Consider the following 27,927-nt stretch of genomic DNA (forward strand, 5'->3'; position numbering starts at 1 on the left):
ATGGTGGGCCACCTACACTTCCAGGGCATGGAGGACAGCCTCAAAGAGAAGAGCCGGGAAGGCTTGTTGGACAGTCCCGACTCCGGGCTGCCCCCCAGCCCCAGCCCACCCTTCTACTCCCTGACTCCCGGGATCGTGGACAGCCGTGCTGCAGGCAGCGGCGCTTCTGCTGAGTCCCCAGGAACCGGGCCCCATGGGGACCCCCAGGAGACCATCGTGGTAAGACCTCCCTCTCCCTCTCTCCATCACAACCTTCCCGGGTGCCCAGGGCAGCCAGACCACCTGGCCCCGCTCTTTATTTGTCCAACGATTTGGTGTGTGCGTACTCTGGGTGCTTACCTCTAACCCAGCCATGGAAATAGCTGTGGACTTCAGACTCAAGGGAGCTGGCCCAAATGATACCCAGAACAAGTAGGAGAGATCCACCAGTCTAGTTTGGGAGGAGGGGAGAGGTTTTCAGGGGTCCACTCCCTCAAGCAGCTAAGACATACCTCATTCCACTGATTGTGTTTGTCAAAGCCCCTCTTGCCTCTGGCTATTCTGGGAATAAGGTGCACGGGAGGCTGGGCAAGGCTGGGCACCTGGTGGTACAACCTGGCCCCAGGATGCCCTGGCTCTACTATGTGATGGCTAGATTGTCTTTTGTGTCTGAAGAGTCGAAGGGAGTCTGAGGAAGCTAGAGAATTGAGGGATGCTCTTGGGGAAAGGAGCTGAGAGATGGATTTCCTAGTTTATTAACTGAGTCTGGGAGGATGAGAGATAGCCCAGCACAGGACTTGTGAGTGACTCTGGACTTCTGTGTATTTGTGGTTCATGCCAAACCCCACTTTATATCTACTGCTGTTCCATGTGCATCATCAGATAGCCAGTATGGAAAATGTCTAGGGCCCTAAAGTGATTGGGGGTGTGTGGGGCAGACAGAGCTTGTTGGACCAGGTCAAGAAGCTGCTCTTCAACACTGGGCACCACTTAACATTGCCATCGGGGAGTTCTGCCCCTTCTAGAAACCTAAGCTGTATTAGGTGGGGAACCTTGGCAGTAAGCATGTCCAGAGCTAAACCTGGACAAGTGGGTGACCTGAGGAGACAAAACCTAAGAGCAAAAGCCTAAACAAAGAAAATGGGGCTAGGAGAAGGACAATTGAATCCAGGCTGTTTTGGTAGATAGAATTTTTGCTGATTCCTCTTGGTCTTCTCTCTTTCCTACAGTGTTCTTAACATTGTGGTCTTGATTGAACTGGTCTGTCTCTCTGGCACTCCCCTCACCCACACTCTTCCCTATCTCTTCCCCTCCCCTCCTTCTTCTATCCCCTCCTCTCCCCCTTCTATACCCCACCTTCTATCCCCTTCTCCTCGTCCTCTCTCTTCCCCTTCCTCCCCCTCCTTTCTCTGTCCTCTCCTCCCTTCCCTTCTCCCCCTCCCTCTCCTCCCCCACCCCCATGCACAACTTTGCTTCACCTAAACATCTTTCAGGCAGCTGGGGAATGCTCACCTGGCTCTTTACAGGTGTTTTCTGCTGTGCATTAATTACATTTTACACCAATTGAAACCCTTTCTTTCAACAATAAGCCGTCGTATACCCAGAGCAAAGCCCAATGGAGCATAAGCCTCTCTGGGGCCTCTCCTGAAGCTGGATTCTCTCAGCCTTCCTGAAGTCTTGCAATGACTTTGTACCTTGATTATATATCTTCCCCACCCCCTTTTTGGTGGGGTGGGTTACTGAAGCTGTTTTCATTGAAAGTGATCTCCTTCACGCCTAATATGCCAGATTTCCTGCTAGAGATGTAGTGTCTGAGTCTCAGAGTCATTTGGAGGGTATGTGAGTGTCTGAACTAGTTGGTGGGGGAGGCCCTGGGATGGGGGAGTGGGGGAAGGGATGGAGGACCAGTTCCCATTCTCCCCCACCCAGCCTAAGATGCTGGATGAATGCGGCTGATTTCTTGGGGGTCTCTGCCTTCTTCCCATTCCCCGTCCCTCAGCTTCTCTCTGGCCTGGGAAGGTAGAACAAATAGGCCCATTTTTTTCCTGTGGCTTGTGTTGGGTTAAGGTTGCTCCCCACATCCCCTGCTCCCTCTTGGTGCACTCTGCCAGCCAGAAGCCCCTCCTGGAATGAAGGGAGGCCCAGACTCCCCCAGCTCTGGCATTTCCAGTGCTCCAAGGCCTTTTCTAGGCCTGTGGAATAATGTTATCTCTGTATCCCCCATGCCTAGCAGAGTGCTAGAAAGAAAAACTGAAAACTCTGGATCTGAAGTCAGAGACCTTCAGTTTGAAGTGGGCCTCTTCTGCTTTGACCTGGGTGACTGGCTTAAGGCATTTCACATCTCTCAGCCTTGGTTCCCTGTCTGTAAAATGAGGGAGTAGGACCAGATGGTCAGTGAGGAACCTTCTGGCTTCAAAGCTATGATCCTGAGTCATCTCACCTTTCAGGCCTCAGTTTCCCTATTTGTAAAATGAGAGCACTAAATGACTCTAAGGTCTCCTCCAGAGACCATTTAAAATCATCTATAATTGTATTGATTTCTTTTTTTAAAATTTTTTTGAGGGAGGAAGGCAGGGCAATTGGGGTTAGGTGACTTACCCAAGGTCACACAGCTAGTAAGCGTGTCAAGTGTCTGAGGCCAGATTTGAACTAGGTCCTCCTGATTCCAGGGCCAGTGCTTTACTCGCTGTACCACCTAGCTTACCCAATTGTGTTGGTTTCTACATGCCTGACGATTAGTGTTCTGCAGAGAGGCCTGTAGACCAAGCAAATTCAGATGGCATGCTACGTTTCAAGTAAATGTTTGTCTTGGCCAGCACCTCAAACCACACTTTGCACATAGTAGGTGCTTAATGTCCAATTCATTAAGCACTTATTAAGTACCTACTAGGTGCCAGGCATTACCCTGGGAATGGGGAGGCAGGAATCCCTGCCCTCAAGGAGCTTACTTTCTCCTCTGGGCTAGCAAGGAAGAGGGACTAGGGAGCCAATGGGATGTATAAACGCCAAATATGTTCAGGGTTAGTTCAAAATAATAAACATGAGAAGAGACAGTAGCGGGTGGGGGTGGGGCAATCAGTCCAGTATTTATGCACCAAGAACTGGTAATACCAAGACCAAAATGATACAGTTCCTGCCCTCAAGGAGCTGACATTCAATTAAAAATTAACAATTGACATTCATGGAGCTCTTTCTAAAGTTTAAATATTAGCCTGTTAAATCCTTGAAGTATTACAGGCCTTGTCAGGACTGTCTTTACAGTTGGGGAAACTGAGGTAGACAGCCCCACATCCCCCATCACACAGTTAGTAAGTGTCAAAAGTAGGATTTGAACCCAGTTCTTCCTGACTTCCTGGACCTGAATGATAAGCTGCCGGATAGGGACTAGGTTCCAGAGTTGTCCCTGATGCGTGGCTCTCAGATGTGCCCCCACTTATCACACTCATTCAGCCGCCTGCCATTCCCTTCGGCTGGTCCTTTGGAGTATGTTCTTTGGGCCACCCCCAATCGCACCTTTGCCCAACGTCCCCCTTCTGCTCCTCGGGCTCTGTGTTGTTTGCAGCTCAGTCCTATAAAAAGGTCCAGCCTCTCTCTAATAAGCATGCCTGAGCCTCCAAGACAATGCTCCATTGATTCGGGGCCATCCAGTCAGATGTCTGGGCTACAGTGTCAGCATCCAAGAAAATATGAAAGGCATCGTGGGGCCAGGCCCATAAATAAATGAAACCCCATTTACACTGGATTTTTTTATTTCTTGCACTTGCTTTGGAGTGGGGCTGGAATGTTCGGCTCCCCTCCCAAACCAAACATGCCTTCCGGAGTCCCTCTGGGCACTGGAGAGCAGGCGAGCTGGGAATGTGCCTTCTCTCCGGCCTTTTAATGTAACTGTATTACTGTGTGCAGGTCTGTATTCGCCTTGTTTTTTTAAAAGGGTGAACAAAACCCCCAAATGGGAGGCATCCCCCCCCCACCTCCCCAAATTGAAGGTTGAGTAAAATCTCTTTGTGAATCTTGGAACCTCTATCAGCCCAGGGAGGAAAGAGTTGCCAGAGTTGGAACCAGGGCTCCGTGTACAAATCCAGGCTATTTGCTATGATAGGAACAGGGAAAAAGCAAGTCAGTGGGGGCTTAGTGTCCTAGGAGAAGGTGCTAGCTCTGACATCAGAGGCCTTGGGGCCAAGTCCACTTCTGGCGCCAAGTGAAGGTGAGACACGCAAGCTCCCTGGGGCCCAGGCTTCTCACAATGAAGAATTTGGCCCGACTCGGCTCCCGGGGCCCTTCCAGCATAGAGGTATGTTCTTATGATCTCGAGTTTTCATTGTGAAAAGCTGAGACAGATGAGCTCTGAGGGGACCTTCAGCCCTGCAGATGTTATCCTAGCTAGTCCTTACCCCCCCCCCCCCCCGCCCTTTTGTTCCAGAGGAGGCCCAGCAAGGGCATGTGACCTGCCCAAAGCCCCACAGCCAATTCACAGCAGAGTTAGGACTAAAAGCCAGGCCTTTGCACCAGGCCCCATGGAAAGCTTTGCTTTCTCTGTGATCCACGCAGAGGTGGCCGTGGGTGGATGTTGGGGAAGAAGCCAGTTTTTTCCATCTCTGTGTCTGGAGGAGAGCCGTCCTGGAGCCTGACTCAGGAGGTAGCGGGCCACTCTTCCTTCAGGACAGTGGTGGGTGACCACTTGTCAGATTTGTTAATATTGTGGGGGCTCCTTTTGTGGATAGGTTGGACTTGTTGGCCAATGAGGGCTCTAACAGCTTTTAAAGTAGGAGATTCTGTGATAAGGAAAGGAAAAGTTCATCATGTGTGCTCGTGCACGTGTGTATTTGTGTGTTCACACATGTATTTGGGTGTGTGTATGCACGTGTGTATTTGGGTGTGTGTGTTTGTGTGTGCACATGTATGTGTGTGTGCATGTGTGTATTTGGGTGTGTGTTTGTGTGTGTATGTGTGTGCATGCATGTATTTGGGGGTGTGCATGTATGTGTGTGCACATGTGTATTTGGGCATTTGTGTGTGTGCATGTATTTGTGTGTGTGCATGTGTGTATTTGGGTGTGTGTGTGTGTGCACACACGTATTTGGGTGTTTGGGAGGGAGTTACTTGTATCTGCCTGAGCAACAGCACTCTCCATCGATGTTTCCTCCAGTGATGCAAAACCCGGCCCACCCACGGCCGCCCCTAATGTCACTTTTGTTCATGTCCTCTCACGCGTTCGCCCCAGCGGGGTCATCCCAATATTCTGGGGCAGGGACATAATAGCTTGAGTGGAGCACCAGGGGTGGCTGGGTTGCCGAGTGGTTAGAACACAGGGCATGGAATCAGGGAGACCTGAGTGCAAATTCTGCCTCAGATACTGACTCTGGGTAAGTAACTTAACCTCTGACTGCCTCACTTTCCTTTGCTGTAAAATGAGAATCCTATAGCACCCGTCTCCTAGAGTTGTTGCACAGATCAAGTAAGATGTATCATGCTTGTACACACACATGATCCGATCCCTATGCACGTATGTGCACATACGGCTCCGCAAACTTTAAAGCGCGATGTAAGTGCCAGTTATTATCACTGTGGCCGTGCTGCTGCACGCTCTGTACTCTGGGCAAGTCCAAATGATTTGGGGAGTGTGCGGACCCAGAAAGGAGCGGCGAGATGTGAGGAGGGCCAGGAAGGCACTGGGTGGAGTCTTAGGGCCAGTCACCTAATCCTTCAGGGTTCCAGTTAAGTCGGTCTGTCAAGAAGCATTTATTAAGCACCTACTGTGTGCCAGGCTAAGCACTGAGGGGTACAAAGGAAGGCAAGAGACAGTCTCTCCTTTCACAGTCTAATGGCAGAGATGACACACCAACACCAAGGTAAAAACAAGGTTTTATATACATACATACATATATATATATATGTAATGTGTAAGTGCAATATATATTAAAATATATGGTATAATGATGTAAAAAGAAGATTATATATGTACACATACACACATGTATGTATCTATACCAGGCGTATATACACATGTATACATATGTAACATACATTGCACACACATGTGTGTAAACATATGTGTGTAAACACACATAGATTTGGAAAAAAGCAGGGGGAAAGCAGTAAGAGGAAGGGAGCTCAGGAAAGGCTTCTCCCAGAAGATGAGACGTGATGGGCCTTGAAGGAAGCCCAGGACACGTCCCTGGGGACGAGGGCCTGGGAGATGCAGGGTGGGAGGAGGGCAAGAACACTCTGAGCTGCAAGACAGAGTACCTGCCATTGGGGGGCAGTGTGGGGAGCGGTGTAGAAAGACCGGGAGGGTGACGTTTGACGTGTTCCCTTTTTTGGAGAGGGAACGGCAACCCTCATTGAGGCAGGGAGTTTTCCTCATCTGGGAGTTCCCTATGAAGCCACAGGCTCAGCCCAGTCCCTTTTCTGTGCCTCTCATCACGTCCACTGAGGGTGACATTAGGGTGACAATGAATGGGCCCTGGGAAAAAGGGTATTTCAAAATGTTTTTTTGTAATCTCCTAGAGGTACATATAAAAGTTAAGCGGCACAGTGGATAGAGTGCTGGATGAGCCTGGGAGACCCAAGTTCAAATCCAGCCTCAGATCCTATGTGAACTTGGGCAAATCACTTAACCTCTGCCTCAGTTTCTTCATCTTTAAAATGGAGATAATACTATCTCCCTCTCAGGGTTGTTAGGATCAAATGAGATGATATTTTTCTTTGCAAACCTCAAAGTACTATACAAATGCTAGCTATCACTAATATTATTATTATTATTATTATGAAAATAACAAATAGTAAGCAAATTCCTTCATGCAAATCAGATAATAAGGCATGTAAGGAAGAAGAAGCCTAGAAGCCAGATTTCTTTTTCCTTTTTGGGTGGGGGGGAAGGGCACTAGATCTATGATCTAGGTAGGATCTATGCTCTAGCATTAGGAGACGTCTTTCCTTGGTGCAGATCAGCCTCAGAGCTGCCTGGGGCCACTGAGAGTTGGGGTGATTTGCCCAGGTCACAGCAGGTATGCAGACTTGAGCCAGGGTCCTCTTGGTGCTGGCTCTCCGCTTTGGCGCACTGACTCTCAAAAATATGGATAGAAATGTGGAAAGGATGGTTCTGTGGGGCCTTGGGCCACAGTTTCTGGATTAGCTGGCTTCTGAGGTCTTTTCCAGCTCTAGATCAATGAGGCTCTGATAAGTCTGTTTATGCATAATTTATCTGGCAAATGCAGTCTGGGTAGCTATCAATCCGCTGCCATTGGCATCGGACAGTACAGTCTTTATTGGTTCCTGGGAAGGGGTGGGGGTGGGGACAGGAGGAGACTGTTCTTCTTATATGTTTCTTCCTGGTGGTTTTGAGTAGAACAGGGCCCCAGTATTTCACCTGGCTTCCTGCTCATGGGACAGTGTCTGTATACTGTCTAAAGCCCTAGTTGGAGACCAGGAAGGCTCAGTGGGCCAGCAGTTTCTTAGAAAAATCCCTGCCCATTCCAGGCCAACTTCACATAATTTTGCCAAGGTTAATGTTTAGAAATAACACCATTAGCATATTTAAAAAGACTCCCCCCCCACAACAGTCACCTTGCTCTGTGGAGCCCACCCTGGGATGTTGTTTCCCTGTATGGCAACAACCTCACAGGATTGTGGGAAGATTACAGGAAACAATCTGTGTAAAGCACTTTGCCAAACTCACAAAGCGATGGGAATGTTGTCATCGTCCTCGTCTGCTTCTGGGGATGCTATCTCTGCCTAGCGTTTCCCACAACGTTGGAGGTTTTGTGGACCAACGTCACACCACAAAGCTTAGAAGGAGCCCTCCTCTCCTCTCCCGTTCTGACCTGATCCAGAGCTCTCGTTAGAAGGTCAGTCTGATTCATTCTCACATTTAACACTGAAGGATTTCCCAAAGTTAAAGGCTCAACATACTGGGGCTCAGAGAACTGCACCAGTGCTCGACGTCCCCTGGTAGGCTCCTGGCTGCCTCCCCTTCCGACCCTCCATAGACAAACCGGCCCAGATGAGAGTGGTAAGGGTCCATTCTCCAAGATCCTCAGCGATTCTTGTAATTCCACCCAACCAGCTGAGCAGAGAGGACCTGGTCGATGGATACGAGTACTGCCTGGGCTTCAGTTCTGGCATTTCTAAAATGAGGGGGTGGCTTTTTAGGGCCATCGGGTTCTGAAGCAGGATTTCTTAACCTGGGGTCTGTGAGTTTGGTTTATGAATACATAGACATAGATAACTTTATTCCGGTAGAATGGGTTCCCTTTGTTTGTTCAGTTGTTTTCAGCGATGTCAGACTCTCCGTGGCCCCATTTGGGGTGTTCTTGGCAAAGATACTGGAGGGGTTCACCGTTTTCTTCTCCATTTTAGAGATGAGGAAACTGAGGCAGATAGGGTGAAGTGACTTGCCCAGGATCACACAGCTATAAAGTGTCCGAGGCCAGATTTGGACTCAGAAGAGTCTTCCTGATTCCAGGCCTGGCGCTGTATCCACCGTGCCACTTAGCTGTCCCCAAATCAGGAAGACCTGGGTTCAAATCCTACCTCTGATCCGTATTACCACAGGAAACTTGGCCAGATGCTTTCATCTCTCTGAGTCTGTTTCTTCGTTTTACCGATGAGGATGATAATACTTCACAGGATGGTTGTAAAGCACTTTGCAAACTTGAAAATGCCTCAGAAATGTCAGGTTGCCAGGGCAGCTAGGTGGCGCAGTGAGTACAGCACCGGCCCTGGAGTCAGGAGGACCTGAGTTCAAATCTGACCTCACTAGCTGTGTGACCTTGGGCAAGTCACTTAACTTCAATTGCCCAGCCTTCCCCCCCTGCAAAAAACAACAACAAAGAAATGTCAGGTTGTTTGCTCGGCTACTAGCTGTGTGACCCTAGGTAAGTCCCTTGCCTTATCTATGAAGTGGGGGCTCTTCACACGGGCAGGATGCAGCTCTGAGCGACATCTGCGAGGCTTAGCAGGGGAGAGAGGGCTCTGTTTGGAATCACAGGTCCCGACTCGGATTTCTGCCTCTCTCATTTCCTGTTTCACTTCTCTGGGCCTCGGTTTCCTCATCTATCAGTTGAGCAGGACACTAGATGGTCTGGGGGCCCTCCCAGGTCTCAATCTATGATCTTAGGATTTAGAAAATGCGTGTAATTTTTTTTGTAAATCTGTCCCGGGGTCTGCTGGAGCCAGCTCTTTTGAGAAAGCCCATTGTTAAACTTTTATTGTGAATATTTTCACCTTGGAAATCAACAAATGCTACAAATCAGGGTTTGATTTATTGTTTTGTTGACTGTTGAGACTTAAGCAGGTGATAGAGAAAATGTTAATAATGCAGATTCAACTTAAAAGTGTGTCTTGTATACCTCTTTCTTTTCCAGAGAGCTGGGTGTTAAACATTTACCAGTATGCTTTTGCTTAATGCCCTATTTTTGTTGTTGTCCAGTTGTTCAGTCGTGTCTGACTCTTCATGACCCCATTTGGGGTTTTCTTGGCAAAGATACTGGGGTGATTTGCCATTTCCTTCTCCAGCTCATTTAACGGATGAGGAAACTGAGGCAAACAGGGTGAAGTGACTTGCCCAGGGTCACACAGCTAGGAAGTGTCTGAGGCTGGATTTGAACTCAGGTCTGCCTGACTCCAGCCCCAACCCTCTCTCCACTGCATCAGGGACTAGACTATTTGGTTTTTATCCTTGTATCCTGGCGTGTTAATTAGAGGGTCAGCTTCCCAGTCAGGGCAACCTGGGTTCAAGTCCCACCTTGAACATGTGCTGGCTGTGTGTCTCTGGACAAGTCACTAACCCTCTCAGTGCCCCAGGCAACTCTTTAAGGAAACTGTCGGAGAGGTGAAGAGACTTGTCCAATGTCATCCACGTGGGCTATAGAGGACGGAGCTGGGATTAAACCCTGGTCTTCCAGACTCCAAATCGAAATCTCTCTGTACAGTGCTGAACTCTAGGGTTAAAAGACCCGATTTTGAATTTTAGTCATCAGCACACCAGTGTGTGCCCTTTGCCACTCTGAGCCTCAGGTTCCTCATCTGTAAAATGGGGGGGTTGGACTAGATGACCTCTGGGGCCCCCTCCAGCCCTATAAGTGTAACCAGCATGCCTTTTGGGGGGCTCTTTTAAAATAACTGGTCCTTTTGTGTAGCTGGCAGTGTGGGAAAAGAAAAAGTCACGCATGTTACAAGAATTGGTTATTTGCCAATTAATGTTTGAGACAGTCAGCCTTGCCCTCAGTGGGCTGCAAGCCTTTGATGTGGGAGCAGGATGAAGGATTGAACCAAGAATCCCCCCACCATGGGATTAAGGGAAGGAGAGGGCCAGCTGGAATTAACAATAACCATGCAGTCTATCTATCTACCTACCTGTCCATCCATCCATCCACCCACCCATCCATCCATCCATCTGTCCATCTATATATCTATTATCCATTCATCTATCTCTTCATTCACATATTTATTCATTCATCTATCCATTCATTCATCTATCCATTCTCTCATTTATTCATTTATCTACCTACCTACCTCTCCACCTGCCTATCTATCCATCCATTCATCTATTCATTCACTCATTCATTTTATCTATCTATCTATCTATCTATCTATCTATCTATCTATCTATCTATCTATCTTTCTTTCTATCTCTCTCTCTCTCTTTCTCTCTCTCTCTCTCTCTCTCTCTCTCTCTCTCTCTCTATCTGTAGCCTCATTCTTTCTGAGTAGGGACTTAGCAGCCCTCAGAAAGGGAACAGTAATGAAGTCTTCCTCAGAGAGGGCTTTCAGGCTCACCTTTGTGACCAGGCAATGGGCTTCCTGATGAACGTGCCAATTGTTTGGATGGAAATCAGGGTTTCTCTGAGTTCTGTTCTGCTCTAATAAGCAAACCACCTTCCTGGGCTCAGTGTGCCCTTCTCATTGCCTGGTAAATCCCTTCTTTCCAGCGAGTCTCAACCAAGCTTGGGCTGATCTTGTCGCAGACTGATCAGCTCTAAGGCCTACACTTGCTTAGGCATCCTCTTTAAAAAAAATCTTTGTATCCCCAAATGCCGAGCACAAACCCCAGAGGTGCCCTTTACAAAGCATGTGACCTTGGGAGAGTCATTTCTCATGCTTAGGCCTCAGTTTTCTCTTCTGTAAAATTAGGATCTGGATGGCCTCCAACGTCCCTTCCGGCAGAATGGAAGCTTCTCAAGGACAGGAGCAGTCCCTCTTTTTTCTGTTTGTATCACCAGTGTCTGGCACAGGGGAGATACTTAAAGAAATACATTTATTACAAGGTCCCTCCCAGCTCTAGAGCTATGACCCTGGAAATCCCGGTCTTAAAGCAGGTACTTAATTCCTCCCCCACCTCAGACATTTTGCTTTTATCTTTGTTGTTCTGCAGCTTAAAAAAAAGGAAAAAAAATAGTCTTTTCATCTACACGGTTGTGGGCAGCTTGGTGGTACCGTAGATAGAGTGCTAGGCCTGGAGTCATAGAGACCTGAGTTCAAATCCAGCCTCAGACACTTCCTAGCTGTGTAACCCTGGGCAAGTCACTTAACCCCATTTGCCTCAGTTTCCTCATTTGTTAAATGAGCCGGAGAAGGAAGTGGCAAAACCATTCTAGTATCTCTGCCATGAAAACCCCAAATGGGGTCACAAAAAGTCAGACACAACTGAAACAACTGAGATGATTGCACGTGAATTGGCCATTTCCAGCTGCATCCAGTACATTCACCTCCCTCCTTTCAAGGCTCTCCTGCTTGTCTCTGCTTCCTTCATATCTGTCCTCTGCATTGAAATGACCCGATGATCCCAATTTCTTTCCCCTTTGTATGTCATTGGCTGGCCTCCCCGTTATGTACATACACACACACACACACACACACACTCACACACACAAACAAAGCCTTTGTGATCAATATACCCATTTATGTAAAACCAGTCCATACGCTGGCCTGGATGTCCCCCGCATCCTGAGTCCCTCCATCCCTGCCTCTCTCAGGACGTGGGTACCGCGCTTCACCCTGGGGCCTCTACGCTTCTGCTTGGCCTTGGAACTAGCCGGAGCTCTTGTCTTTCAGAATCGCCTTCTGGTACGGTGCTGTCGCTAGGGGGTTCCCTCCACTCTCAACCCCGTCCCTGCTCTGAGACAAGCTTCTATCCGCTGTCTCGTTTGTAAGTGGTTGTTCACACGTTGTCTCCCCCGTGAGGCTGGGAGCTCCAGGGCCTGGGTTTTTGCCTTTCTTCATGCCCCCGGAGCTTGGCACGGTGCCTGACGCATAGTAGGTGCTTATTAAATACCCATTGGCTGACTGGCGGATGCTAATAAATTAGCTTGTCAAATGGACAGCATGAGCAGCGGCTAGAGAATGCTGGACTTAGATAGGAAGGAGACCTGGGTTCAAATCCCCTGCTCAGACATTTCCTGGTTGTGTAGCATTGGGCAAATCCCTCAATTTTTCTGTTTCCTCCTCTGTAAAATGGGGAGAATAAGAGGGTACCGTTTAAAGCATTGTTGTAAAGATCAAGTGAGATGATGTCTACCAGATGTATTGGGCAAGTCTTACACAACTGCAAGCGTTTATTATTATTATTAGCTTTATTAGACATCATAGCATGATGGACGGGGAGCCAGCCTTGCAGCCAGCAAGGCCTGGGTTCAAGTCCTACATCAGACCCTACTGACGGCGCCCTAGGACAAGGCAGCTAGCTCCCCTGATGCTCCAGGTAACTCTCTACACCTGTGAGTGGACAGACACCTTCTTGGATGGAGTTCCTCTGCTGGGGAATTCTCCACACAAATGAATTCACATACACGTAAACATAAGGTTTTATTTAGTTTATTTCTAGTATGTTAGGGATTTTCCCTCCTAGCAAATAAGAACAATCATGTCAGAAAAGCTGAGGGAGGGAAGGAACACAGGCTCTGCCTTGGAGGCTTGGGGTCCTCCTGGGCCTCAGGATCTTCTCTCCACCATTGGGATGACCTCTGTCCCCAGTCTGTGCCCCAGGTACAGGCAGGGCTTTCTCTGCCTATCCCAGGGGCCTGTCCACATCATTTGCCACGTCTTGCTCTCTTCAGGTGGCCAAATCGGAGTGAGTTTCATTAGATCAGACCTGGGAGAACAGAGATCATTGAGTCTAGCTCCCTGGGAGGCCCAGAGATGTTCATCGACTCACCTAAGGTCACACAGCTAGCAAGCAGCCCAAGCGGGATGTTTCTCTGAACCTCCAGGCTGGTGGCTCTGCTCCTCCCACTCCTCCCCTCCTTTGGCCTGACTCGGGCCCTGTAGGGGCTGGTTCCAGTTGCTTTAATCGGACGTGCTAAGCCAAGCGCCAGAGTTTGGCTCCAGAACAGGAGCCCGAATGGCCTGGCAGCCACAGGCCTCATTGTGGAGTGCCCAGGCTGTGTACAAACACCAAGCTTAGGTTTCCAAGCTCACACACAAATCTTCCCCTGCTCAGTCAAGAAGGAGACCGAGGGAGCAGGCTGGAGACCCATCCAATGACACTGGCTTGTTTTGTTTGAAATGGAGCAAATGGACTTTTTTTCCTCTCTCTCTCTCTCTCTTTTTCTCTCTCTCTCTCTCTCCATGAGGGATATGGCCTGAAAGGCGGCCAGTGAGCAGGGTCCTTCCCAATTGCCAATGTGTATTTTTATTTCCATCCAGCGAGTATTTATACTCTCTCTGGCTGGTCCAGGCATAAGGCAAATGAATCACGGGGTGATGTGGGTGGGGCCTAGTGGGCTGAAGGCCCCTGCCAGCCCCTTCCATGGCCGTCCAGTCACTTCCATAGTCTGCTCTGGTTTTCCCAAGCCCTACCTGGCCTCTGGCATCCCATCTTCCTCTGGCTTTTGAGGATTCTGTTCTTTCCCTTCATCTCCATCGTGTCCCCAGATGCTGCCAAGAGAAGTGTAGAAGGCTCAGGTGACTGCCTGGGTCCTTGGGGTTCCTCAGCCCAGGTGGAGGGGCCCGTGGGGGTGGGAGCCCTGCCTCCCAGCTCTGGGCCATGTGGATAGGGACATAGCCTTGGTGGGGCCAGGTCCATGGCTCCCACCTTAGAGCACAGGTACCTGGTTTTAGGTTTTTACTCTTCTGGACACAGCCAGCCTGCAGGAAGCTTCAGGAGAGTAGAATGCTGACCTGGGGGTAAAGGTACATGCCTTTTGGACAAGTCAGGGGCCTCCTGGCCTCCTGGAGAGGAGGCTGCCGTAGGTATGAGGAGGTGGGGCCACCTCTTCTTCAGGGCTCAAGGGGCTGTAGCCCAGACTCTCATGGGATCCCAGGCATGACGCTTGATCAGTCTGGGCCTTGGTGTCCTTCTCTGTTAAGTGAGGGGGTGGGACTAGGGAACCCCTAAAAGTGTGTTTTAGCTCTAGCTTTAGGATTCTTTGGTCCTTCCAGTAAGTCTGGGGTATGGATGGAAGAGCACAGACTCCAAGCCAGCACAGGGAGACTTCGGCATCATCTAGACCGAGCTCCACCTTTTACAGGTGAAGAAACAAAGACCCAGGAAGGCCTCAAGGACAACCACGTCACAAACCGTGGGGGAGAGATTCAAAGTCAGGTCTGTGAACCCCCAGGTCCACGGTCCTCTCTGCCATAGAGCCTGGGCCTGATCCCATTCTTGGGCATAGGCTTCACTATGAACCGACCTTCTTGGTTCAACCCTTGTTCTTATATCATCAGTGCGAATAGCTAATATTACGTAACAATCATTACATGTTGTAATTATGATACAGCAGTGACTATAATGGTATTATTACACATCATAACAGTACAACACAATAGTGTAATAGTAATGATAGATTTTCTATTGGGGCAGGTGGGTATGTGCCTTGGTGGATGGAGTGCTGGTCCTGGAGTCAGGAAGACCGGAGTTCAAATCTAACCTCAGACACTTACTAGCTGGGTGATCCTGGGCAAGTTACTTCACCCTATTTGCCTCAGTTTCCTCATCTGTCAAATGAGCTGGAGAAGGGAATGGCAAACCACTCCAGCATCTCTGCCAAAAAAATCCCAGATGGGGTCACAGAAAGTCAGACACAACTAAAATGACTAAACAACCAGCATTTAATTAATTCCTTTTTCTGTTTTGTTTTGTTCTGTTTTGGTTTTTTAGATTTTTTATTTTTAGTTTACAACACTCAGTTCCACAAGTTTTTGAGTTCCAAATTTTCTTCCCCTCCCTCCCCTAATTAGTTCTTTAAGGCTTACAAAGTATTTTCCAAATATTATCTCATTTGATCCTTCTAAAACTCTGGCAAATAGGTATGACTATTATCCCCATTTTACAGGTGAGGAAACTGAGGCAAATAAGGTTAAATGACTTGCCCAGGGCCACACAGTTAGGAAGTATCTGAGGCAGGATTTGAACTCAGATCCTCCTGACACCAGGCCCAATGCTCTATCTACTGCACCACCAGCTCCTTTGAATCATAGGACCTGGGTTTAAATCCTGGGGCTGCAGCTTTTTACCAACCGTGGGATGCTGGAAAATCACTTACGCTCTCTGGGCCCCTAGCAGTCCCCTGCCACGGCTCTCTGCCAGCCTTGTGCCCTGTTTTTCCCTATTCTTTATGCCCGGGTGCTTGGCAGAGCTGGAGGGAACCTACTATAATGAGGATGCTACTTCCGTTTGGCCTCTGATGGAAAACAAAACTTCCAGTAGCATGTAAACCCCTTGAGGGCAGGGACTGGTCTCATTTTTCCTCTTTGCAGCCCCATTTACTGCCTGCCACATGACATCGCATATTTAGAATTGAAATCTGACAGCTGAGGAAACTGAGACGCAGAGAGTGACAGAGCTGGGGTTCGTACCATTTCTAAGTACAGCAACAGAACCCTTGATCTGTGCTTGTGGAATGTAATTAAATCAACCTTCGGGTTCCTCATCTGTAAAAGGAGGGCCCTGGACCAAATCCGAGGTTCTTAACCTGCGAACTTGTTTTTTGTTATTTATTGGGGGGTGGGGAGAGAGGGAACAATCAAGGTTAGGTGACTTGCCCAGGGTCACACAGCTAGTAAGAGTCTGTGGCTAGATTTGAACTCAAGTCTTCCTGACGCCGGGGCTGGTGCTCTATCTGCTGCACCACCTAGCTGCCCCTGGGAACTTGTTTTTTGTTTTATTTTTGGAGGCAATTGGGGTTAAGTGACTTGCCCAGAGTCACATGGCTAGTAAGTGTCTGAGGCCAAATTTGAACTCATATTCTCCTCACTCCAGGGCCAATGCTTTATCCACTGTGCCACCTAGCTGCCCCTGGGAACTCATGTGAAAAACAACATATATATATATATATATGTATATATATATATATGTATATATATATGTATATATATATATAGATAGATATATATATATATATGTATATATATATGTATATATATATATAGATAGATATAGATATAGATATATGTGTGTGTGTGTGTCTGTGTGTGTGTCTGTGTGTGTGTGTGTCTGTGTGTGTATCTGTGTGTGTATATGTGTGTATGTATATATGTATATACATACATATACATATATCCATACACATACACACAAACATATACATATACACACATACACATGTATGTACACATATATACATATACACATATATGTATACATATACACACAAACATATACATACACACAAATACATAGATACATAAACACACTCACATATATGCATGTATAGATAACTGGATTTCGATATAGTTCATTTCCTTTGCAGTCCTGTAGATTTTATTTAAAATCACGGTTCTGAGTGAGGGTCCATGGGCTTCACTGGAGAACCCAAATAGTACAGGACACAGAAAAGGTTGAGAAGCCACAGACCCTCTCCACTCCAGCTGTGTGATCTTACATAAGTCACAAAGCCTCTCTGGGCCTCTGTCTCTTAACTTGTAACACGAGGAGGCTGGATGCTCAGAACTCTTAGGTCCCTTCCAATTCCAAATCCTAAAAAGCCAGACCTTTGGGCTGGCCTTTGCCTGGCTCTCTGAAGCTGCCTGGCCAAACCTCCCCTTGCCTGCACCCCGTGGTACGTGCTTCCCTAAGCCCGTGGATTTGATAGAAATGTGGCCTGGGCTTTCTAAAGTGCCTGGTTCCACTGTGGCTGGAAAGTTGCATTTTTGGTGCCAAACTGCACACTCCCTTGGCTGTGACAGCTGTTTTCCTTGCCTGACTCTGAGCTGGCGAGAGCCCCACGGGGTGGGCAGGGCCATTTAGATGGTAAAATAACCGTGGAACTTCGAGCCCAGGGACTGAGTCTCCCCGCGCGTCCTGCGTAAGGTCTTGGCTATCACCTGTCCTGCCAGAAGGGGAGGCTGAGAGAGGTCTGCTCCCTCCCCTTCCTTTCCTTAGCACGAATGGTTTTTCAGGCACTTGGTGAGATCCGGAGCCATCTGCCCACCCCAGACCTTTCTCAGGTTTTCTTCTATCCATTAGCTTCTAGCATTACTAATTGGGGACCTTCTGAGATCACAGACAATGTGTGGACAGCGCTATATACATGTTAGCTAGTGGTAATTTGATGCATAATCTATTTAATAATTTATTGTCAAATTTATAACTGTAATTTTATTATTGTATAATAACATTTTGTTCAGTTGTTTCAGTCATGTCTCACTCTTCATGGCCCCATTTGGGGTTTTCTTGCCATTGCTATTTCTTTATCCAGCTCAATTTACAGATGAGGAAACTGAGACAAGCAGAGTTAAGTGACTTGTCCAGGGTCACACAGCTATTAAGTGTTTGAGGTCATATTTGAACTCAGGTCTTCCCTACTCCAGTTCCAGCACTCTGTCTACTGCGCCACCTAGCTGCCCCAATAATAAATACATTATATATATATAAACAATATAAAAAATTTAATCATTTGATTTTAATCATAAAATATTGTTAAATTTATTTAAAAATAATTTTTTTTTGTGCTGTGGTATATGGAAGGAGGATTAGCTTTGTTCTGCTTGGCCCTAGGGGGCAGAACTAGCCAGAACAGGTGAATGTTTCAATGAGATAAATTCAGGCTTGAGGAGGGAATGAGAGCTGTCCAAGGTGGAAAGAATGAGCGGCCTCATGAGGAGCTGGGTTCCTCTCACTGGAGATTTTGAGCAAAAGCTGGATGGTGACTTGTCGGGGGTGGTGTAGAACTGATTCTTACTTAGGTAAAGGTTGGATCAGGTGCCCTCTGGGTGCTTCCTAGCTCTGAAAGTCTGGGGTTTGGTGATAACCTACTACCCAGCACACCATCCCCTTTCAAAGCCCATTGATTCAACATACCCAGTGCTCTAGTGGGAAAGGGAAGAGAAAAGGATAGGAGGTTGCTTCTAAGATTTGATGGCTATTTATTTTTCTGACTCCTGCTTGAAGGGGCAGAGGGCATAACTGAAGGTATTCAGATGTTTTGGCCAAGTAGGTTGGCATGAAGGATTACAGAGTCTTAGGATGTTAGAGCTGGAAAGGACCTTAGTCCAAACAGCCCATTTTTCAGATGGTGAAAGTGAAACCCAGAGAGAATTGGCTTGCTCAAGGTCCCACAGCTGTGTATAAAACCAAGAAACTTAATTCAACAAACATTGATGAAGCTTGTCCTATGTGTCAGGTGCTGTAGTGGGCACTGGAGTTACAGACAGGAATGAAACAGCCCCTGCCCTTAAGAAGCTTACTTTCTACTGAGGGGATACAACAGGCCCACAACTGAATAAGTAAACACAAGGTCACTTCAAGAGACATAACAATTGGGAGGAGGGGGAAAGGAGAGGTCATGCTAGGCAGAGGTGAGGCAGGAGAATCTTCCAGACATGGGAGGCAGCCAGTGCAAAGGGCCTTAGGCAGCAGATGGCATGTCCTGTAAAGTGAACAGCTGGGCAGCCAGATCGACCAGCCCATGAAGTGTATGAAGGGGAATAATGTGCCACAAAGATTGGACACGTTGTTGGGAGCCAGACTCTGGAGCGCTTTAAATGCCAGGCTGAGGATTTTGTCACAGATATCAGGAGCAGTGTGGAGCTATTGAAGGTTCACACACACCTGGGCACCTTCCATGAGCTGAAGCTGTGGTTATTTGGGGAGCCTGTCATGGCACCTGGAGGTCTTCTGGACTTTTGGAGGGAGAGAAGCTGTTTCCCAGCCTGACCAGGATTCTCTTGCTGATCTGGGGAACTGGCTCTTCTCATTTAACAATCCCTTCTTGAGTTACAGAAAGAGAAAACTTGGCCCATCTTCCTCCTTCATTTTATTTCCTTACCTGAAGGCAGGGAGCATCTGGGTTTCATCCATCAATGGGTGTGAGTGTCTTTAGGGGAAAGAGGAAGCAGGATGCCTAGAGAGGGTCTTTAGAAAAAACAAGAGAACAGGGAGGCTGTTTATTACAATGGCTCAGGGAGCTGGCTTCTCATAGAGCCTCCGGGCTTATTTATAGGGAGAAAATGGAGCCCATATTGAGCAGGAAGGAGCTTTAGATGTCATCTAGAAATGAGGAAATGGACCCACACAGTTTGAACTGGAAAGGGTCTCAGAGGCCAGTCCCCCCAGGGACTCCCTGAGGCATACCCAGGCATTATATGGCAGAAACAGGATTCAAACCCACATCCTCTGATTCCAGTGCCCTCTCCTTGGTACCACAGTGCCTCAAAGGTATCAGAAATCAGGGTTTTCCGAAGCTACAGAAGCTTTGATTCATTTCTACCTAAGTTCTGTGTGCTGCTTCATGCTGTAATGCTGAAGTGTGGGGGACAGTATGGCTCCTTGGCTGGGGTGCTCAGCTTGGTGTCCTGGGTTCAAACATGGCCTCAGATTCTGGACAAATCATTTAACCACTCTGAGCCTCGGTTTCCTCATCTATAAAATGGAGATACTGCCTCTGGTCTCTATATCAGAGGGTAAGTGGTGAGGCTCAAAAGGCATAAAGTGTGTAAAGTGTTACATACATGTGACTATTTACATGTATTATATGCTATATTATTACATTATCTATAAATGTGACTGTTTATTATATGATATTATTACACTATCTATAAATGTGACTATTTATTGTAGGGGAGGAAGGAGGTGCCCATGGCTTTGGGGAAGAAAAGGAAGAAACAAGCATTTATTAAGCTCCTACTGTGTGCCAGGCACTGTGCTAAGTGCTGGGAATGTAGAGAAAGGGGAAAAGAGGACCTGCCTTCAAGGAGCTCATAGTCCAGTGGGGGAGACAACATGCAAACCGCAATATACGAACAAGATATAGACAGATAAATTGGAGATAATGAGCAGAGGGGAGATACCAGCATTAAGGGGGCTTGGGAAAGGCTTCCTCCAGAAGGTGGGATTTTAGCTGGGACTTGAAGGAAGCCCAGGATCATAGATGTAGACCCGGACAGGCCTTTAGATGGGGAAACTGAGGCACAGTGAGGCCAGGTGGCCTGCCCAGGTGGCTGAGGTTACATAGGTACTAAGCAGTACAGAACCCAAGTCGTCTGACCCCACTCAAGCTGCCTCTCTGGCAGCAGTAAGATTTGAATCCATGCCTGAGGCGTGCCGCCCAGATCCACAGTTAATGGTGATCGTTGTTTATATAGTGTGGGGCATCTTGGCATTTCCAGAATGATTCCAGCTTGGTCACAGTGAAGTATTTTCCAGATGTTTTTTTGGTATTCTCTTTGTGAAGATTTTGTTTTAAATTTTGCATTAGTGCTGATTAGCAGGGTTGCTGCCAGGACAAGAGGGTCTATGCTGAGGGGAACGATAGCCCAGCCTGGTTCCTGTTTGGCCACCAGGGAGGGACCTTTACAACTACAACAGGTCTAGAATACCATCGAGGCACAACAGGGCTGGGGGAGTGGAGTGATTCATCCACAGGGATGAAAATGCAGCCACTCTGATTAAGCATCATGTCTAATCTTGAGCTTGGAGAAAAACCAGGGAAGCTCACGTCTCTCCCCCACCCCCAAGTCCCCCGCCTTTCCTCCCCAAGGAGGCTGGTTGTCTCTCCGGGTAGTGGGAAATTCAGAGGATCCGAGGTCAGGACCATGGAGAGACCTGCAAGGCCACCTGGTGCAGCGCGTGCCCAAGGTGGGCTCCTCTGTGTCCAGGACCCTCGAAAGCACGAATCTTGGCACATGGCCTTAGGTTCCCCCAGAACGTAAGCTCCCGGATGGCAAGGGCCATTCTGGTGATATCCCTTGGACTAGGGAAATCATTTTTATTCCAGACTAGAACTGGCAGCTTGCCTCTTCTGGGACATAGATATCATTTACATTTCCCTTTGGCTAATCTGTCATCATTAATGTGGTGGTGGGAGGGGGGGAGGGAGTGTCCCTGGACACTCTCCAAGGAGTGCAAAAAGGAGAGAGATTTTCCTGAGATAATATGGGGCTGAGGGAGAGAGAGAGAGATCTGCTTCAGGCTGTCTCCTTCTTATCCCAGAACTGGAAGCCCTGAAAGATGGAGGGAAGGTGGAAGGCAGAGCATGTACCCGTGCCTTGCAACAGTCCCTTGTGGGACTCCTGGCTTCTGTCTCTCCCTCTCTGGTCCAACAGGTCAATCAAAAAACATTTATTCAGTGCTTACTATGTGCTCAGTGCTGTGCTCCCACACAGCTGCCAAAAGAAGTTTCCTAAGGCACAGGTCAGACCATTTATCCACCCCCCTCACTGCTTAAGAACCTCTGGTGGGAGATGTGAGAAGGAACCTCTCCTGGCTTCTTGGCAGGGGTCTGGGATGATGGGTATGAAACACTGCATATATTGGACTTTTTCTGATATATTGATTAATTGGATTCCTTTCCCCTGTCTTTTTTTTCTTTGTCATAAGGGACCACTCTCTTGGAAAATGTAGGTGACAGGGAAAAAAAACCACAAGAAATCAATAACAATTTTAAAAAAGAACTTTGAAGGGCTCCCAATTGCCCTTGACTGTCGAAGATAGGATACAATAGAAATTCTTCCAAGCCAATTGGAGTCCTGCCATTTCTAGACTAATTTCCCATCCCTCCCCTTTCCATACTCTGTGTTACAGCCAGCCCGCCCATGGACCTGCTGTTCCCCTAACTTGCAATTGCCTCTGTGAGGGGGCACAGGCAATCCTCCCCCTGAGCTGCTTCCCCTCCTCACTGCCATCTTTCAGAGCCCCCCCACCCAGTTTCCTTCAAAGCTTAGCATGCAGCTTGGGTGCCACCTTCTAAGGAAGAGAACTGGCCAGATGGAGAGTGGGCTGCCTGGAGAGGTGATGGGCTCCCTTCCTTGGGGGACTTTGAGCAGAGGCTGCCATGTTCTGGTGGGAATTCCTTTTAGGTGGCCCCTGCCAGATCTAAATTCTCTAATTCCTACTGTCAGCCACTGAGGTGCTTAGCACATAGAAGGTCTACCTGGCATAGAGTAAGCACTTAGTAAATGCTTTTTGACTTACTACTCCTCAAATTACCCTGCGTATGTTTATCTTGGCACAATGCCTGGCACATAGTAAGCACTTAATGAATGCTGTCTATGCTTATCCTGTATCACTCTAGTAGAATGTAAGCTCTTGGGCAGGCATCTGGTTTTGCGTGTCTTTGTAGCTACAGTGCTCGGCACATAGTAGGGGCTTTATAAATTTGTGTTGGATTGGATTTGATCCCCTGATCTCCCAGAAGGGCAAGGAAGAGGTTTGAGAAGAGCTCTTGGGTCGGGCATATCCCCCCAACTGCCACAGGAGAGCACTTCAAGGCAGAAAAGAGCAAAGAGAATGGAGTTGCAGGACCTGAGTTCTAATTCCACCTCTCTGACTTAGTTCCTATGTGCCCTTGGGCAAGTTGTTGAACTTCTCTGGGCCTCAGTTTCCCCATCTGTAAAAAGAGGGGATTAGACTAGGTGGCCTCTGGGTCTAGAACCATAACCCTCTACTAGAGATTGAAAAGAACAACTGTGAAATGGACCTATTCAATGACCACAAAGACGTAAATGGGGTGAACACCACACTCTGATTGAGCATCGTGTCTAATCTTGAGCTCCCCCCACCCCCAGTGCCCTCCTTGCCTGCCCTCCCTCCCCAAGGAGGCTGGTTTGTCTCTCCTCTCTCTGGGCAGTGGGACATTCAGAGGATCCAAAGTCAGGACCACGGAGAGATCTGCAAGGCCACCTGGTGCAGCCCAGGGCGAGCTCCTCTGTGTCCAGCACCCTCTAAAGCAGGAATCTTGGTGCGTGGGCTTAGGTTCCCCCAAAACGTAAGCTCCCGGATGGCGAGCGCTGTTCAGGTGATATCCAGTGCTTAGCGCAGTGCCTGGCCTCTGCTCCTTATAAAGATGCCAAATGTTTGTAGAGTGAGGAGGGGGACAGGGCAACCATCTTGACTCTCTGAGCCTGTTTCCTCGTCTGTAAAATCAGAGTCGGGTTTGATGACTTTCTGCTGACCTCTCAGGCTCCAGATGCAGGGTCTCTTCCCATCATTCTCTGGGCTTCAGTTTCAGCATCTGTAACTGAGGACTCAGACTCTCTGACATCTGAGGTCTCATCTCAGTCCCATGTTCCTCTAGGGTGGGCACCCCCCAGAGGGGTGCTGGGGTTGGGAGTACTATGTAACTAACTAAATGTGAGCATGCCCTTCTCCCTACAGGCTCCTCACCTCCTCCAGGACTCTTCTATGCTGGAGATGAGACCCAGGCTGCACCCGGTGTTTTTTGGGGAAAGCATTGAAGTAAACCCCGAGCCCATGCAGGAAATTCGGTACGTGTGGCAGCGGCTTCCTCCTTGTGCCCAGGGAGGAGGTAGCGAGGGCTTGTGAGTGGGAGGGGATATCGACTTTTTAGAAAGAATTCATATGATCGAACTAATCAGTGAGCATGCCAGCTGGGTGCCAGCCACTAGGCTGAGTCCTGGGCATGCAAACCCTCCCTTAAGGAACTGGCATTCTATCAGAAAAGACAAACATATATATAAGTTTTTTTAAAAGGTAATAAGTATTTGGGGAGGGTACCCCCAACAACCACAGGGAAGGAGGGTTAGGAAAGGGTCCTCATGTAGGAGTCGGCACCTGAGCTGAGCTTTGAAGAGATTTCTAAGAAACAGAGGTCAGGAGGGAGTGCCTTCCGTCCAAAGGCGTGGAGAGAGGAAACTGGATTTTGTGCGTGAAGAACAGCAAATAGGCCAGTGTGACTCAATTTTGGATTGCATGAATGGGAGTAAGATATAGTAAGCCTAGAAGGCGAGGCTGGAGCCAGGTGGTCAAGATCTTTAAACATCAAAAGAACTTGTATTTGGGCCCCGGGTAATAGGAAACTACTGAAAGTTCCTGAGCAGTAGGCATGATTTGGTCAGATCTGTGCTCTAGGGAAATGGGGGCTTTGTGAGGGATGAATAGGAGAGGAGGGCAAGGAGAAGTGGGAAGGCCAGTGAGGAAGCAGCTGTCACGGTCTGAGCCAAGAGTAATGTGGCCTGGGCTTGGAGTTAGGAAAAGGGAGGCTTGCATTCTGCCTGAACTAGGATGGAAAATAGAAGGGAAGAGATTCCAGAGATGTCATAGATACATGATATTGTGCTGTATACTAGGGAGATAAGAAAGAAAGAAAAGGAAGGGAGGGAGGGAGGGAAGGAAGGAAGGGAGGAGGAAGGAAGGAAGGAGGAAGGAAGGAAGGAAGGAAGGAAGGAAGGAAGGAAGGAAGGAAGGAAGGAAAGAGGAAGGAAGGAAAGAAGGAAGGAAGGAAGGAAGGAAGGAAGGAAGGAAGGAAGGAAGGAAGGAAGGAAGGAAGGAGGGAGGGAGGGAAGGAAGGAAGGAGGGAGGGAGGGAAGGAAGGAAGGGAGGGAGGAAGGAAGGAGGGAGGGAGGGAGGGAGGGAAGGAAGGAAGGAGGGAGGGAAGGAAGGAAGGAGGGAGGGAGGAAGGAGGAGGAAGGAGGACGGGAGGGAAGGAAGGAAGGAAGGAGGAAGGAAGGAGGGAGGGAGGGAGGGAGGGAAGGAAGGAAGGAGGGAGGGAAGGAGGGAGGGAGGGAGGGGGGGAGGGAAGGAGGGAGCGGGGGAGGAAGGAAGGAAGGAGGGAGGGAGGGAGGGAGGGAGGGGAAGGGAAGGAAGAAGGAAGGAGGGAGGGAGGGAAGGAAGGAAGGAGGGATGGAGGGAGGGAGGGAAGGAAGGAAGGAAGGAGAGAAGGAGGGAAGGAAGGAAGGAGGGACGGAGGGCGGGAGGGAAGGAAGGAGGGAAGGAGGGAGGGAGGGAGGGAGGAAGGAAGGAGGGAGGGAAGGAAGGAAGGAGGGAGGGGGGAGGGAAGGGAGGAAGGGAGGAAGGAGGGAGGGAGGGAAGGAAGGACGGAAGGAAGGACGGAAGGACGGACGGAAGGAGGGAGGGAAGGAGGGAAGGAAGGAAGGAGGGAGGGAGGGAAGGAAGGAAAGAAGGAAGGAAGGAAGGAAGGAAAGAAAGAAGGAAGGAAGGAAGGAAGGAAGGGAGGAAGGAAGGAAGGAGGGAGGGAGGGAGGGAAGGAAGGAAGGAAGGAAGGAAGGAAGGAAAGAAGGAAGGAAGGAAGGAAGGAAAGAAGGAAGGAAGGAAGGGAGGGAGGGAGGGAGGGAGGGAGGGAGGAAGGAAGGAGGAAGGAAGGAGGGAGGGAGGGAGGGAGGGAAGGAAGGAAGGAAGGAAGGAAGGAAGGAAGGAAGGAAGGAAGGAAGGAAGGAAGGAAGGAAGGAAGGAGGAAAAGAAAGAATGAATCCCTGGCCCTAGGAGCCTAACTAGCAGGGGGATGAGAAGATACAGAAGTAACTGTAATATAACAAAATGTGAAGGAGATGTAAAATGTGGTGAGAGCCTAAAGGATCAGATCAGGGTGGGAAGAGCAAAGATTTCATGGAAGAATTGGCTTTGAAGGACAGGAAGAATATCAGCAGGCAGAGATACTTGGAAGACGGAAGAAGGCTATTCCAGCCATGGGCCACCATATGCAAAAGGCAGAAGAGGAGAAGGCTGTGGAGTCTTCTGTCTGGCTAGGCTGAGGGTATAAAGTGGCATATTGTGAAATCTTGCTAGAAGGGTGGGTTGGAGCAAGGTTGCAGAAGGCATTGAATGCCAAGTTAAGAAGTTGATATTTTTTTCAGTAGGCAATGGGGAGCCATGGATGGTCTCTGAGTGAAGTCAGAACTATGCCTTAGGAAAGTGACTCAGCAGTTGTAAGGATGTATTTGAGAAAGGAGAAACTGCAGAAAGAGAATCCAGAAGGAGAAATGGGGGCCTGAACCAGGGTGCTGGTACTGGGTGTCAAAAGAAGGGGACAGATTCCAGAAGTTTCAGAAGTATAATCCTAGAACCATAGATTTAGAGTTGGTCATCTCTTCATTCTACAGAAGAAGGAAAAAACCAAACCAGTGACCTCAGAACAAAGACGTTTGCCACTGGTTCCATAGGTGGTGGCAATGCCAGGATTCAAACCCAGCTCCTCTGGCCCCAATCCAGCAGTGTCTCTTTAATACCAATGTGCCAATTCAAGTCCTGATTCTTTGTGAATTCAGAGTTAGCTATGGAGCAATTAATTAACCTGTGTGTACTAGGAAAGGGTGCCTACTGAGTCACCATTGGGCATGGTCTTGAGCCAAGGTTACTGATAAATAGAAGGATGTATAAGATCATTACATATACATATATATATACATATATATACACACACATATATATATACATATATATGTACATATATATATATATATACCTATTTGTGTCTAGTGGTAGCCATCTCTAGGCTGGTGAAGTGGGGGGAAGGGGAAGGAAGAAAAAAAAGAAACTTGCGTGTTGACTTGGTATATTTGGGGGGAATAGCAAGCTGCACATGGTAGATTTGCAGTTTTGTGTCTGAGCATCTTTTTTATTGTACTGTGTTATAGAAATGCTTGTTTTGTTCCATGAATTGAAAATAAAATTGATTGAAACACAAAATAAAAGAAAGGGGAAGGGGAAGAGGGCCAGATGGCACGGTGTATTAAGTGTATTAAACTTTCATGTGCTGGATGCAGAGAAGGCTTGGATTTGAATCTTACCTGGTACTTCACCGGCTTTGTGGCTTTTAACATGAGTTGGCTTTTAGCCTCATTCTGAACTCAGGGCTCTCTCCACTGGGCTAGGATGCCATTTGTTACTGATCTCAGCTGTTTTTTCTTTTCTTTTTTGGCCGCCCCTCCCCTCCTCCTGTTCTGCCCTCACCAGCTGCAACTCTGAGATCAAATACGACTCTGAAAAACACTACCGAGATGACATCTTCTACATCCCCGTCCCCACTGTCACCTCCTACAGTGAGACCATCATCGCCACTCCCAATTGCACATGGCGGAACTACAAAACGAAGCTGACCTTCGAACCTCGCCAACGGGCCCTGCGTTTCCAGACCACCACCATCATCTTCCCCAAGCACCCTAAAAACACTTACCGCACCACCCTCCACTACAGCCTGGGCTGCCCCAAGCGGTGGTTTGCATCCAGCGTCCAGCTGGAACTGTGTGATGACCTCCCCTACCCTGAGGAGCTCTAGCCTGGCTCCTGCTCAGAACCATGGGGGGTGGGAGTAGGGAAGGGATAGAGGAAAGGGGGCTGAGGATAAACTCGGGCAGGAGCCCGGTAAGGGATGGAACGAGGGAGGCTGGCTGGGTGCATGTGGCTGGGGGGTGATCTTGGAAGGGGACTGTTCTTTGAGGCTAATGGGAAATTACAACCAGGACCCAGTACAGAGAAGCCACCACCTGCCCCCAGCGTGGTATGTTTGGTTGTATTATCTTGTTTTACTTGTGGAAGATTAAATAAATATATCTATTTTATTAGCATTTTAAATGGAGTCCAGGCACTTGGTTTGGCAGACATGGGCTTAGGGGATGTCCTTTCGGGGAGATGGGAGATGGGAGATAGGATCTGACAGCACCTTTCTCAGGAGAGGCAGGGTGAGGCTCCAATCTTTTTCTCATTGAGAGGGGCAGGAGTTTCTGTCCCACCTGGGAGGTGAGCATGCAGATAGGCATGTTTTACCTTCCCTGATTTAGGCTGGTGTTTTTCTCCTCAGCACCCAATAGGACTGGGGG

At 48.4% G+C, this 27,927-nt stretch overlaps 1 protein-coding gene across 2 annotated transcripts; it reads left to right on the plus strand.

Annotated features, from left to right (window-relative positions):
* Window positions 1-27,396, plus strand: RFLNA (refilin A). Of its 2 annotated transcripts, XM_036741540.1 has the most exons (4): window positions 1-216; window positions 18,809-18,829; window positions 23,546-23,619; window positions 27,065-27,396. In XM_036741540.1, exons 1-4 carry the CDS (start codon window positions 1-3, stop codon window positions 27,384-27,386), a joined length of 633 nt encoding a protein of 210 aa, XP_036597435.1. In that variant the 3' UTR covers window positions 27,387-27,396. The 2 variants fall into 2 exon arrangements, with proteins under 2 accessions (XP_036597435.1, XP_036597434.1); XM_036741539.1 differs by lacking the exon at window positions 18,809-18,829 and having other exon boundaries at window positions 1-219; window positions 23,510-23,619.
* Window positions 27,397-27,927: the final 531 nt, after the last annotated feature.

The sequence above is a fragment of the Trichosurus vulpecula genome, chromosome 1, assembly GCF_011100635.1.
Source record: "Trichosurus vulpecula isolate mTriVul1 chromosome 1, mTriVul1.pri, whole genome shotgun sequence".
Lineage (NCBI taxonomy): Eukaryota > Metazoa > Chordata > Mammalia > Diprotodontia > Phalangeridae > Trichosurus > Trichosurus vulpecula.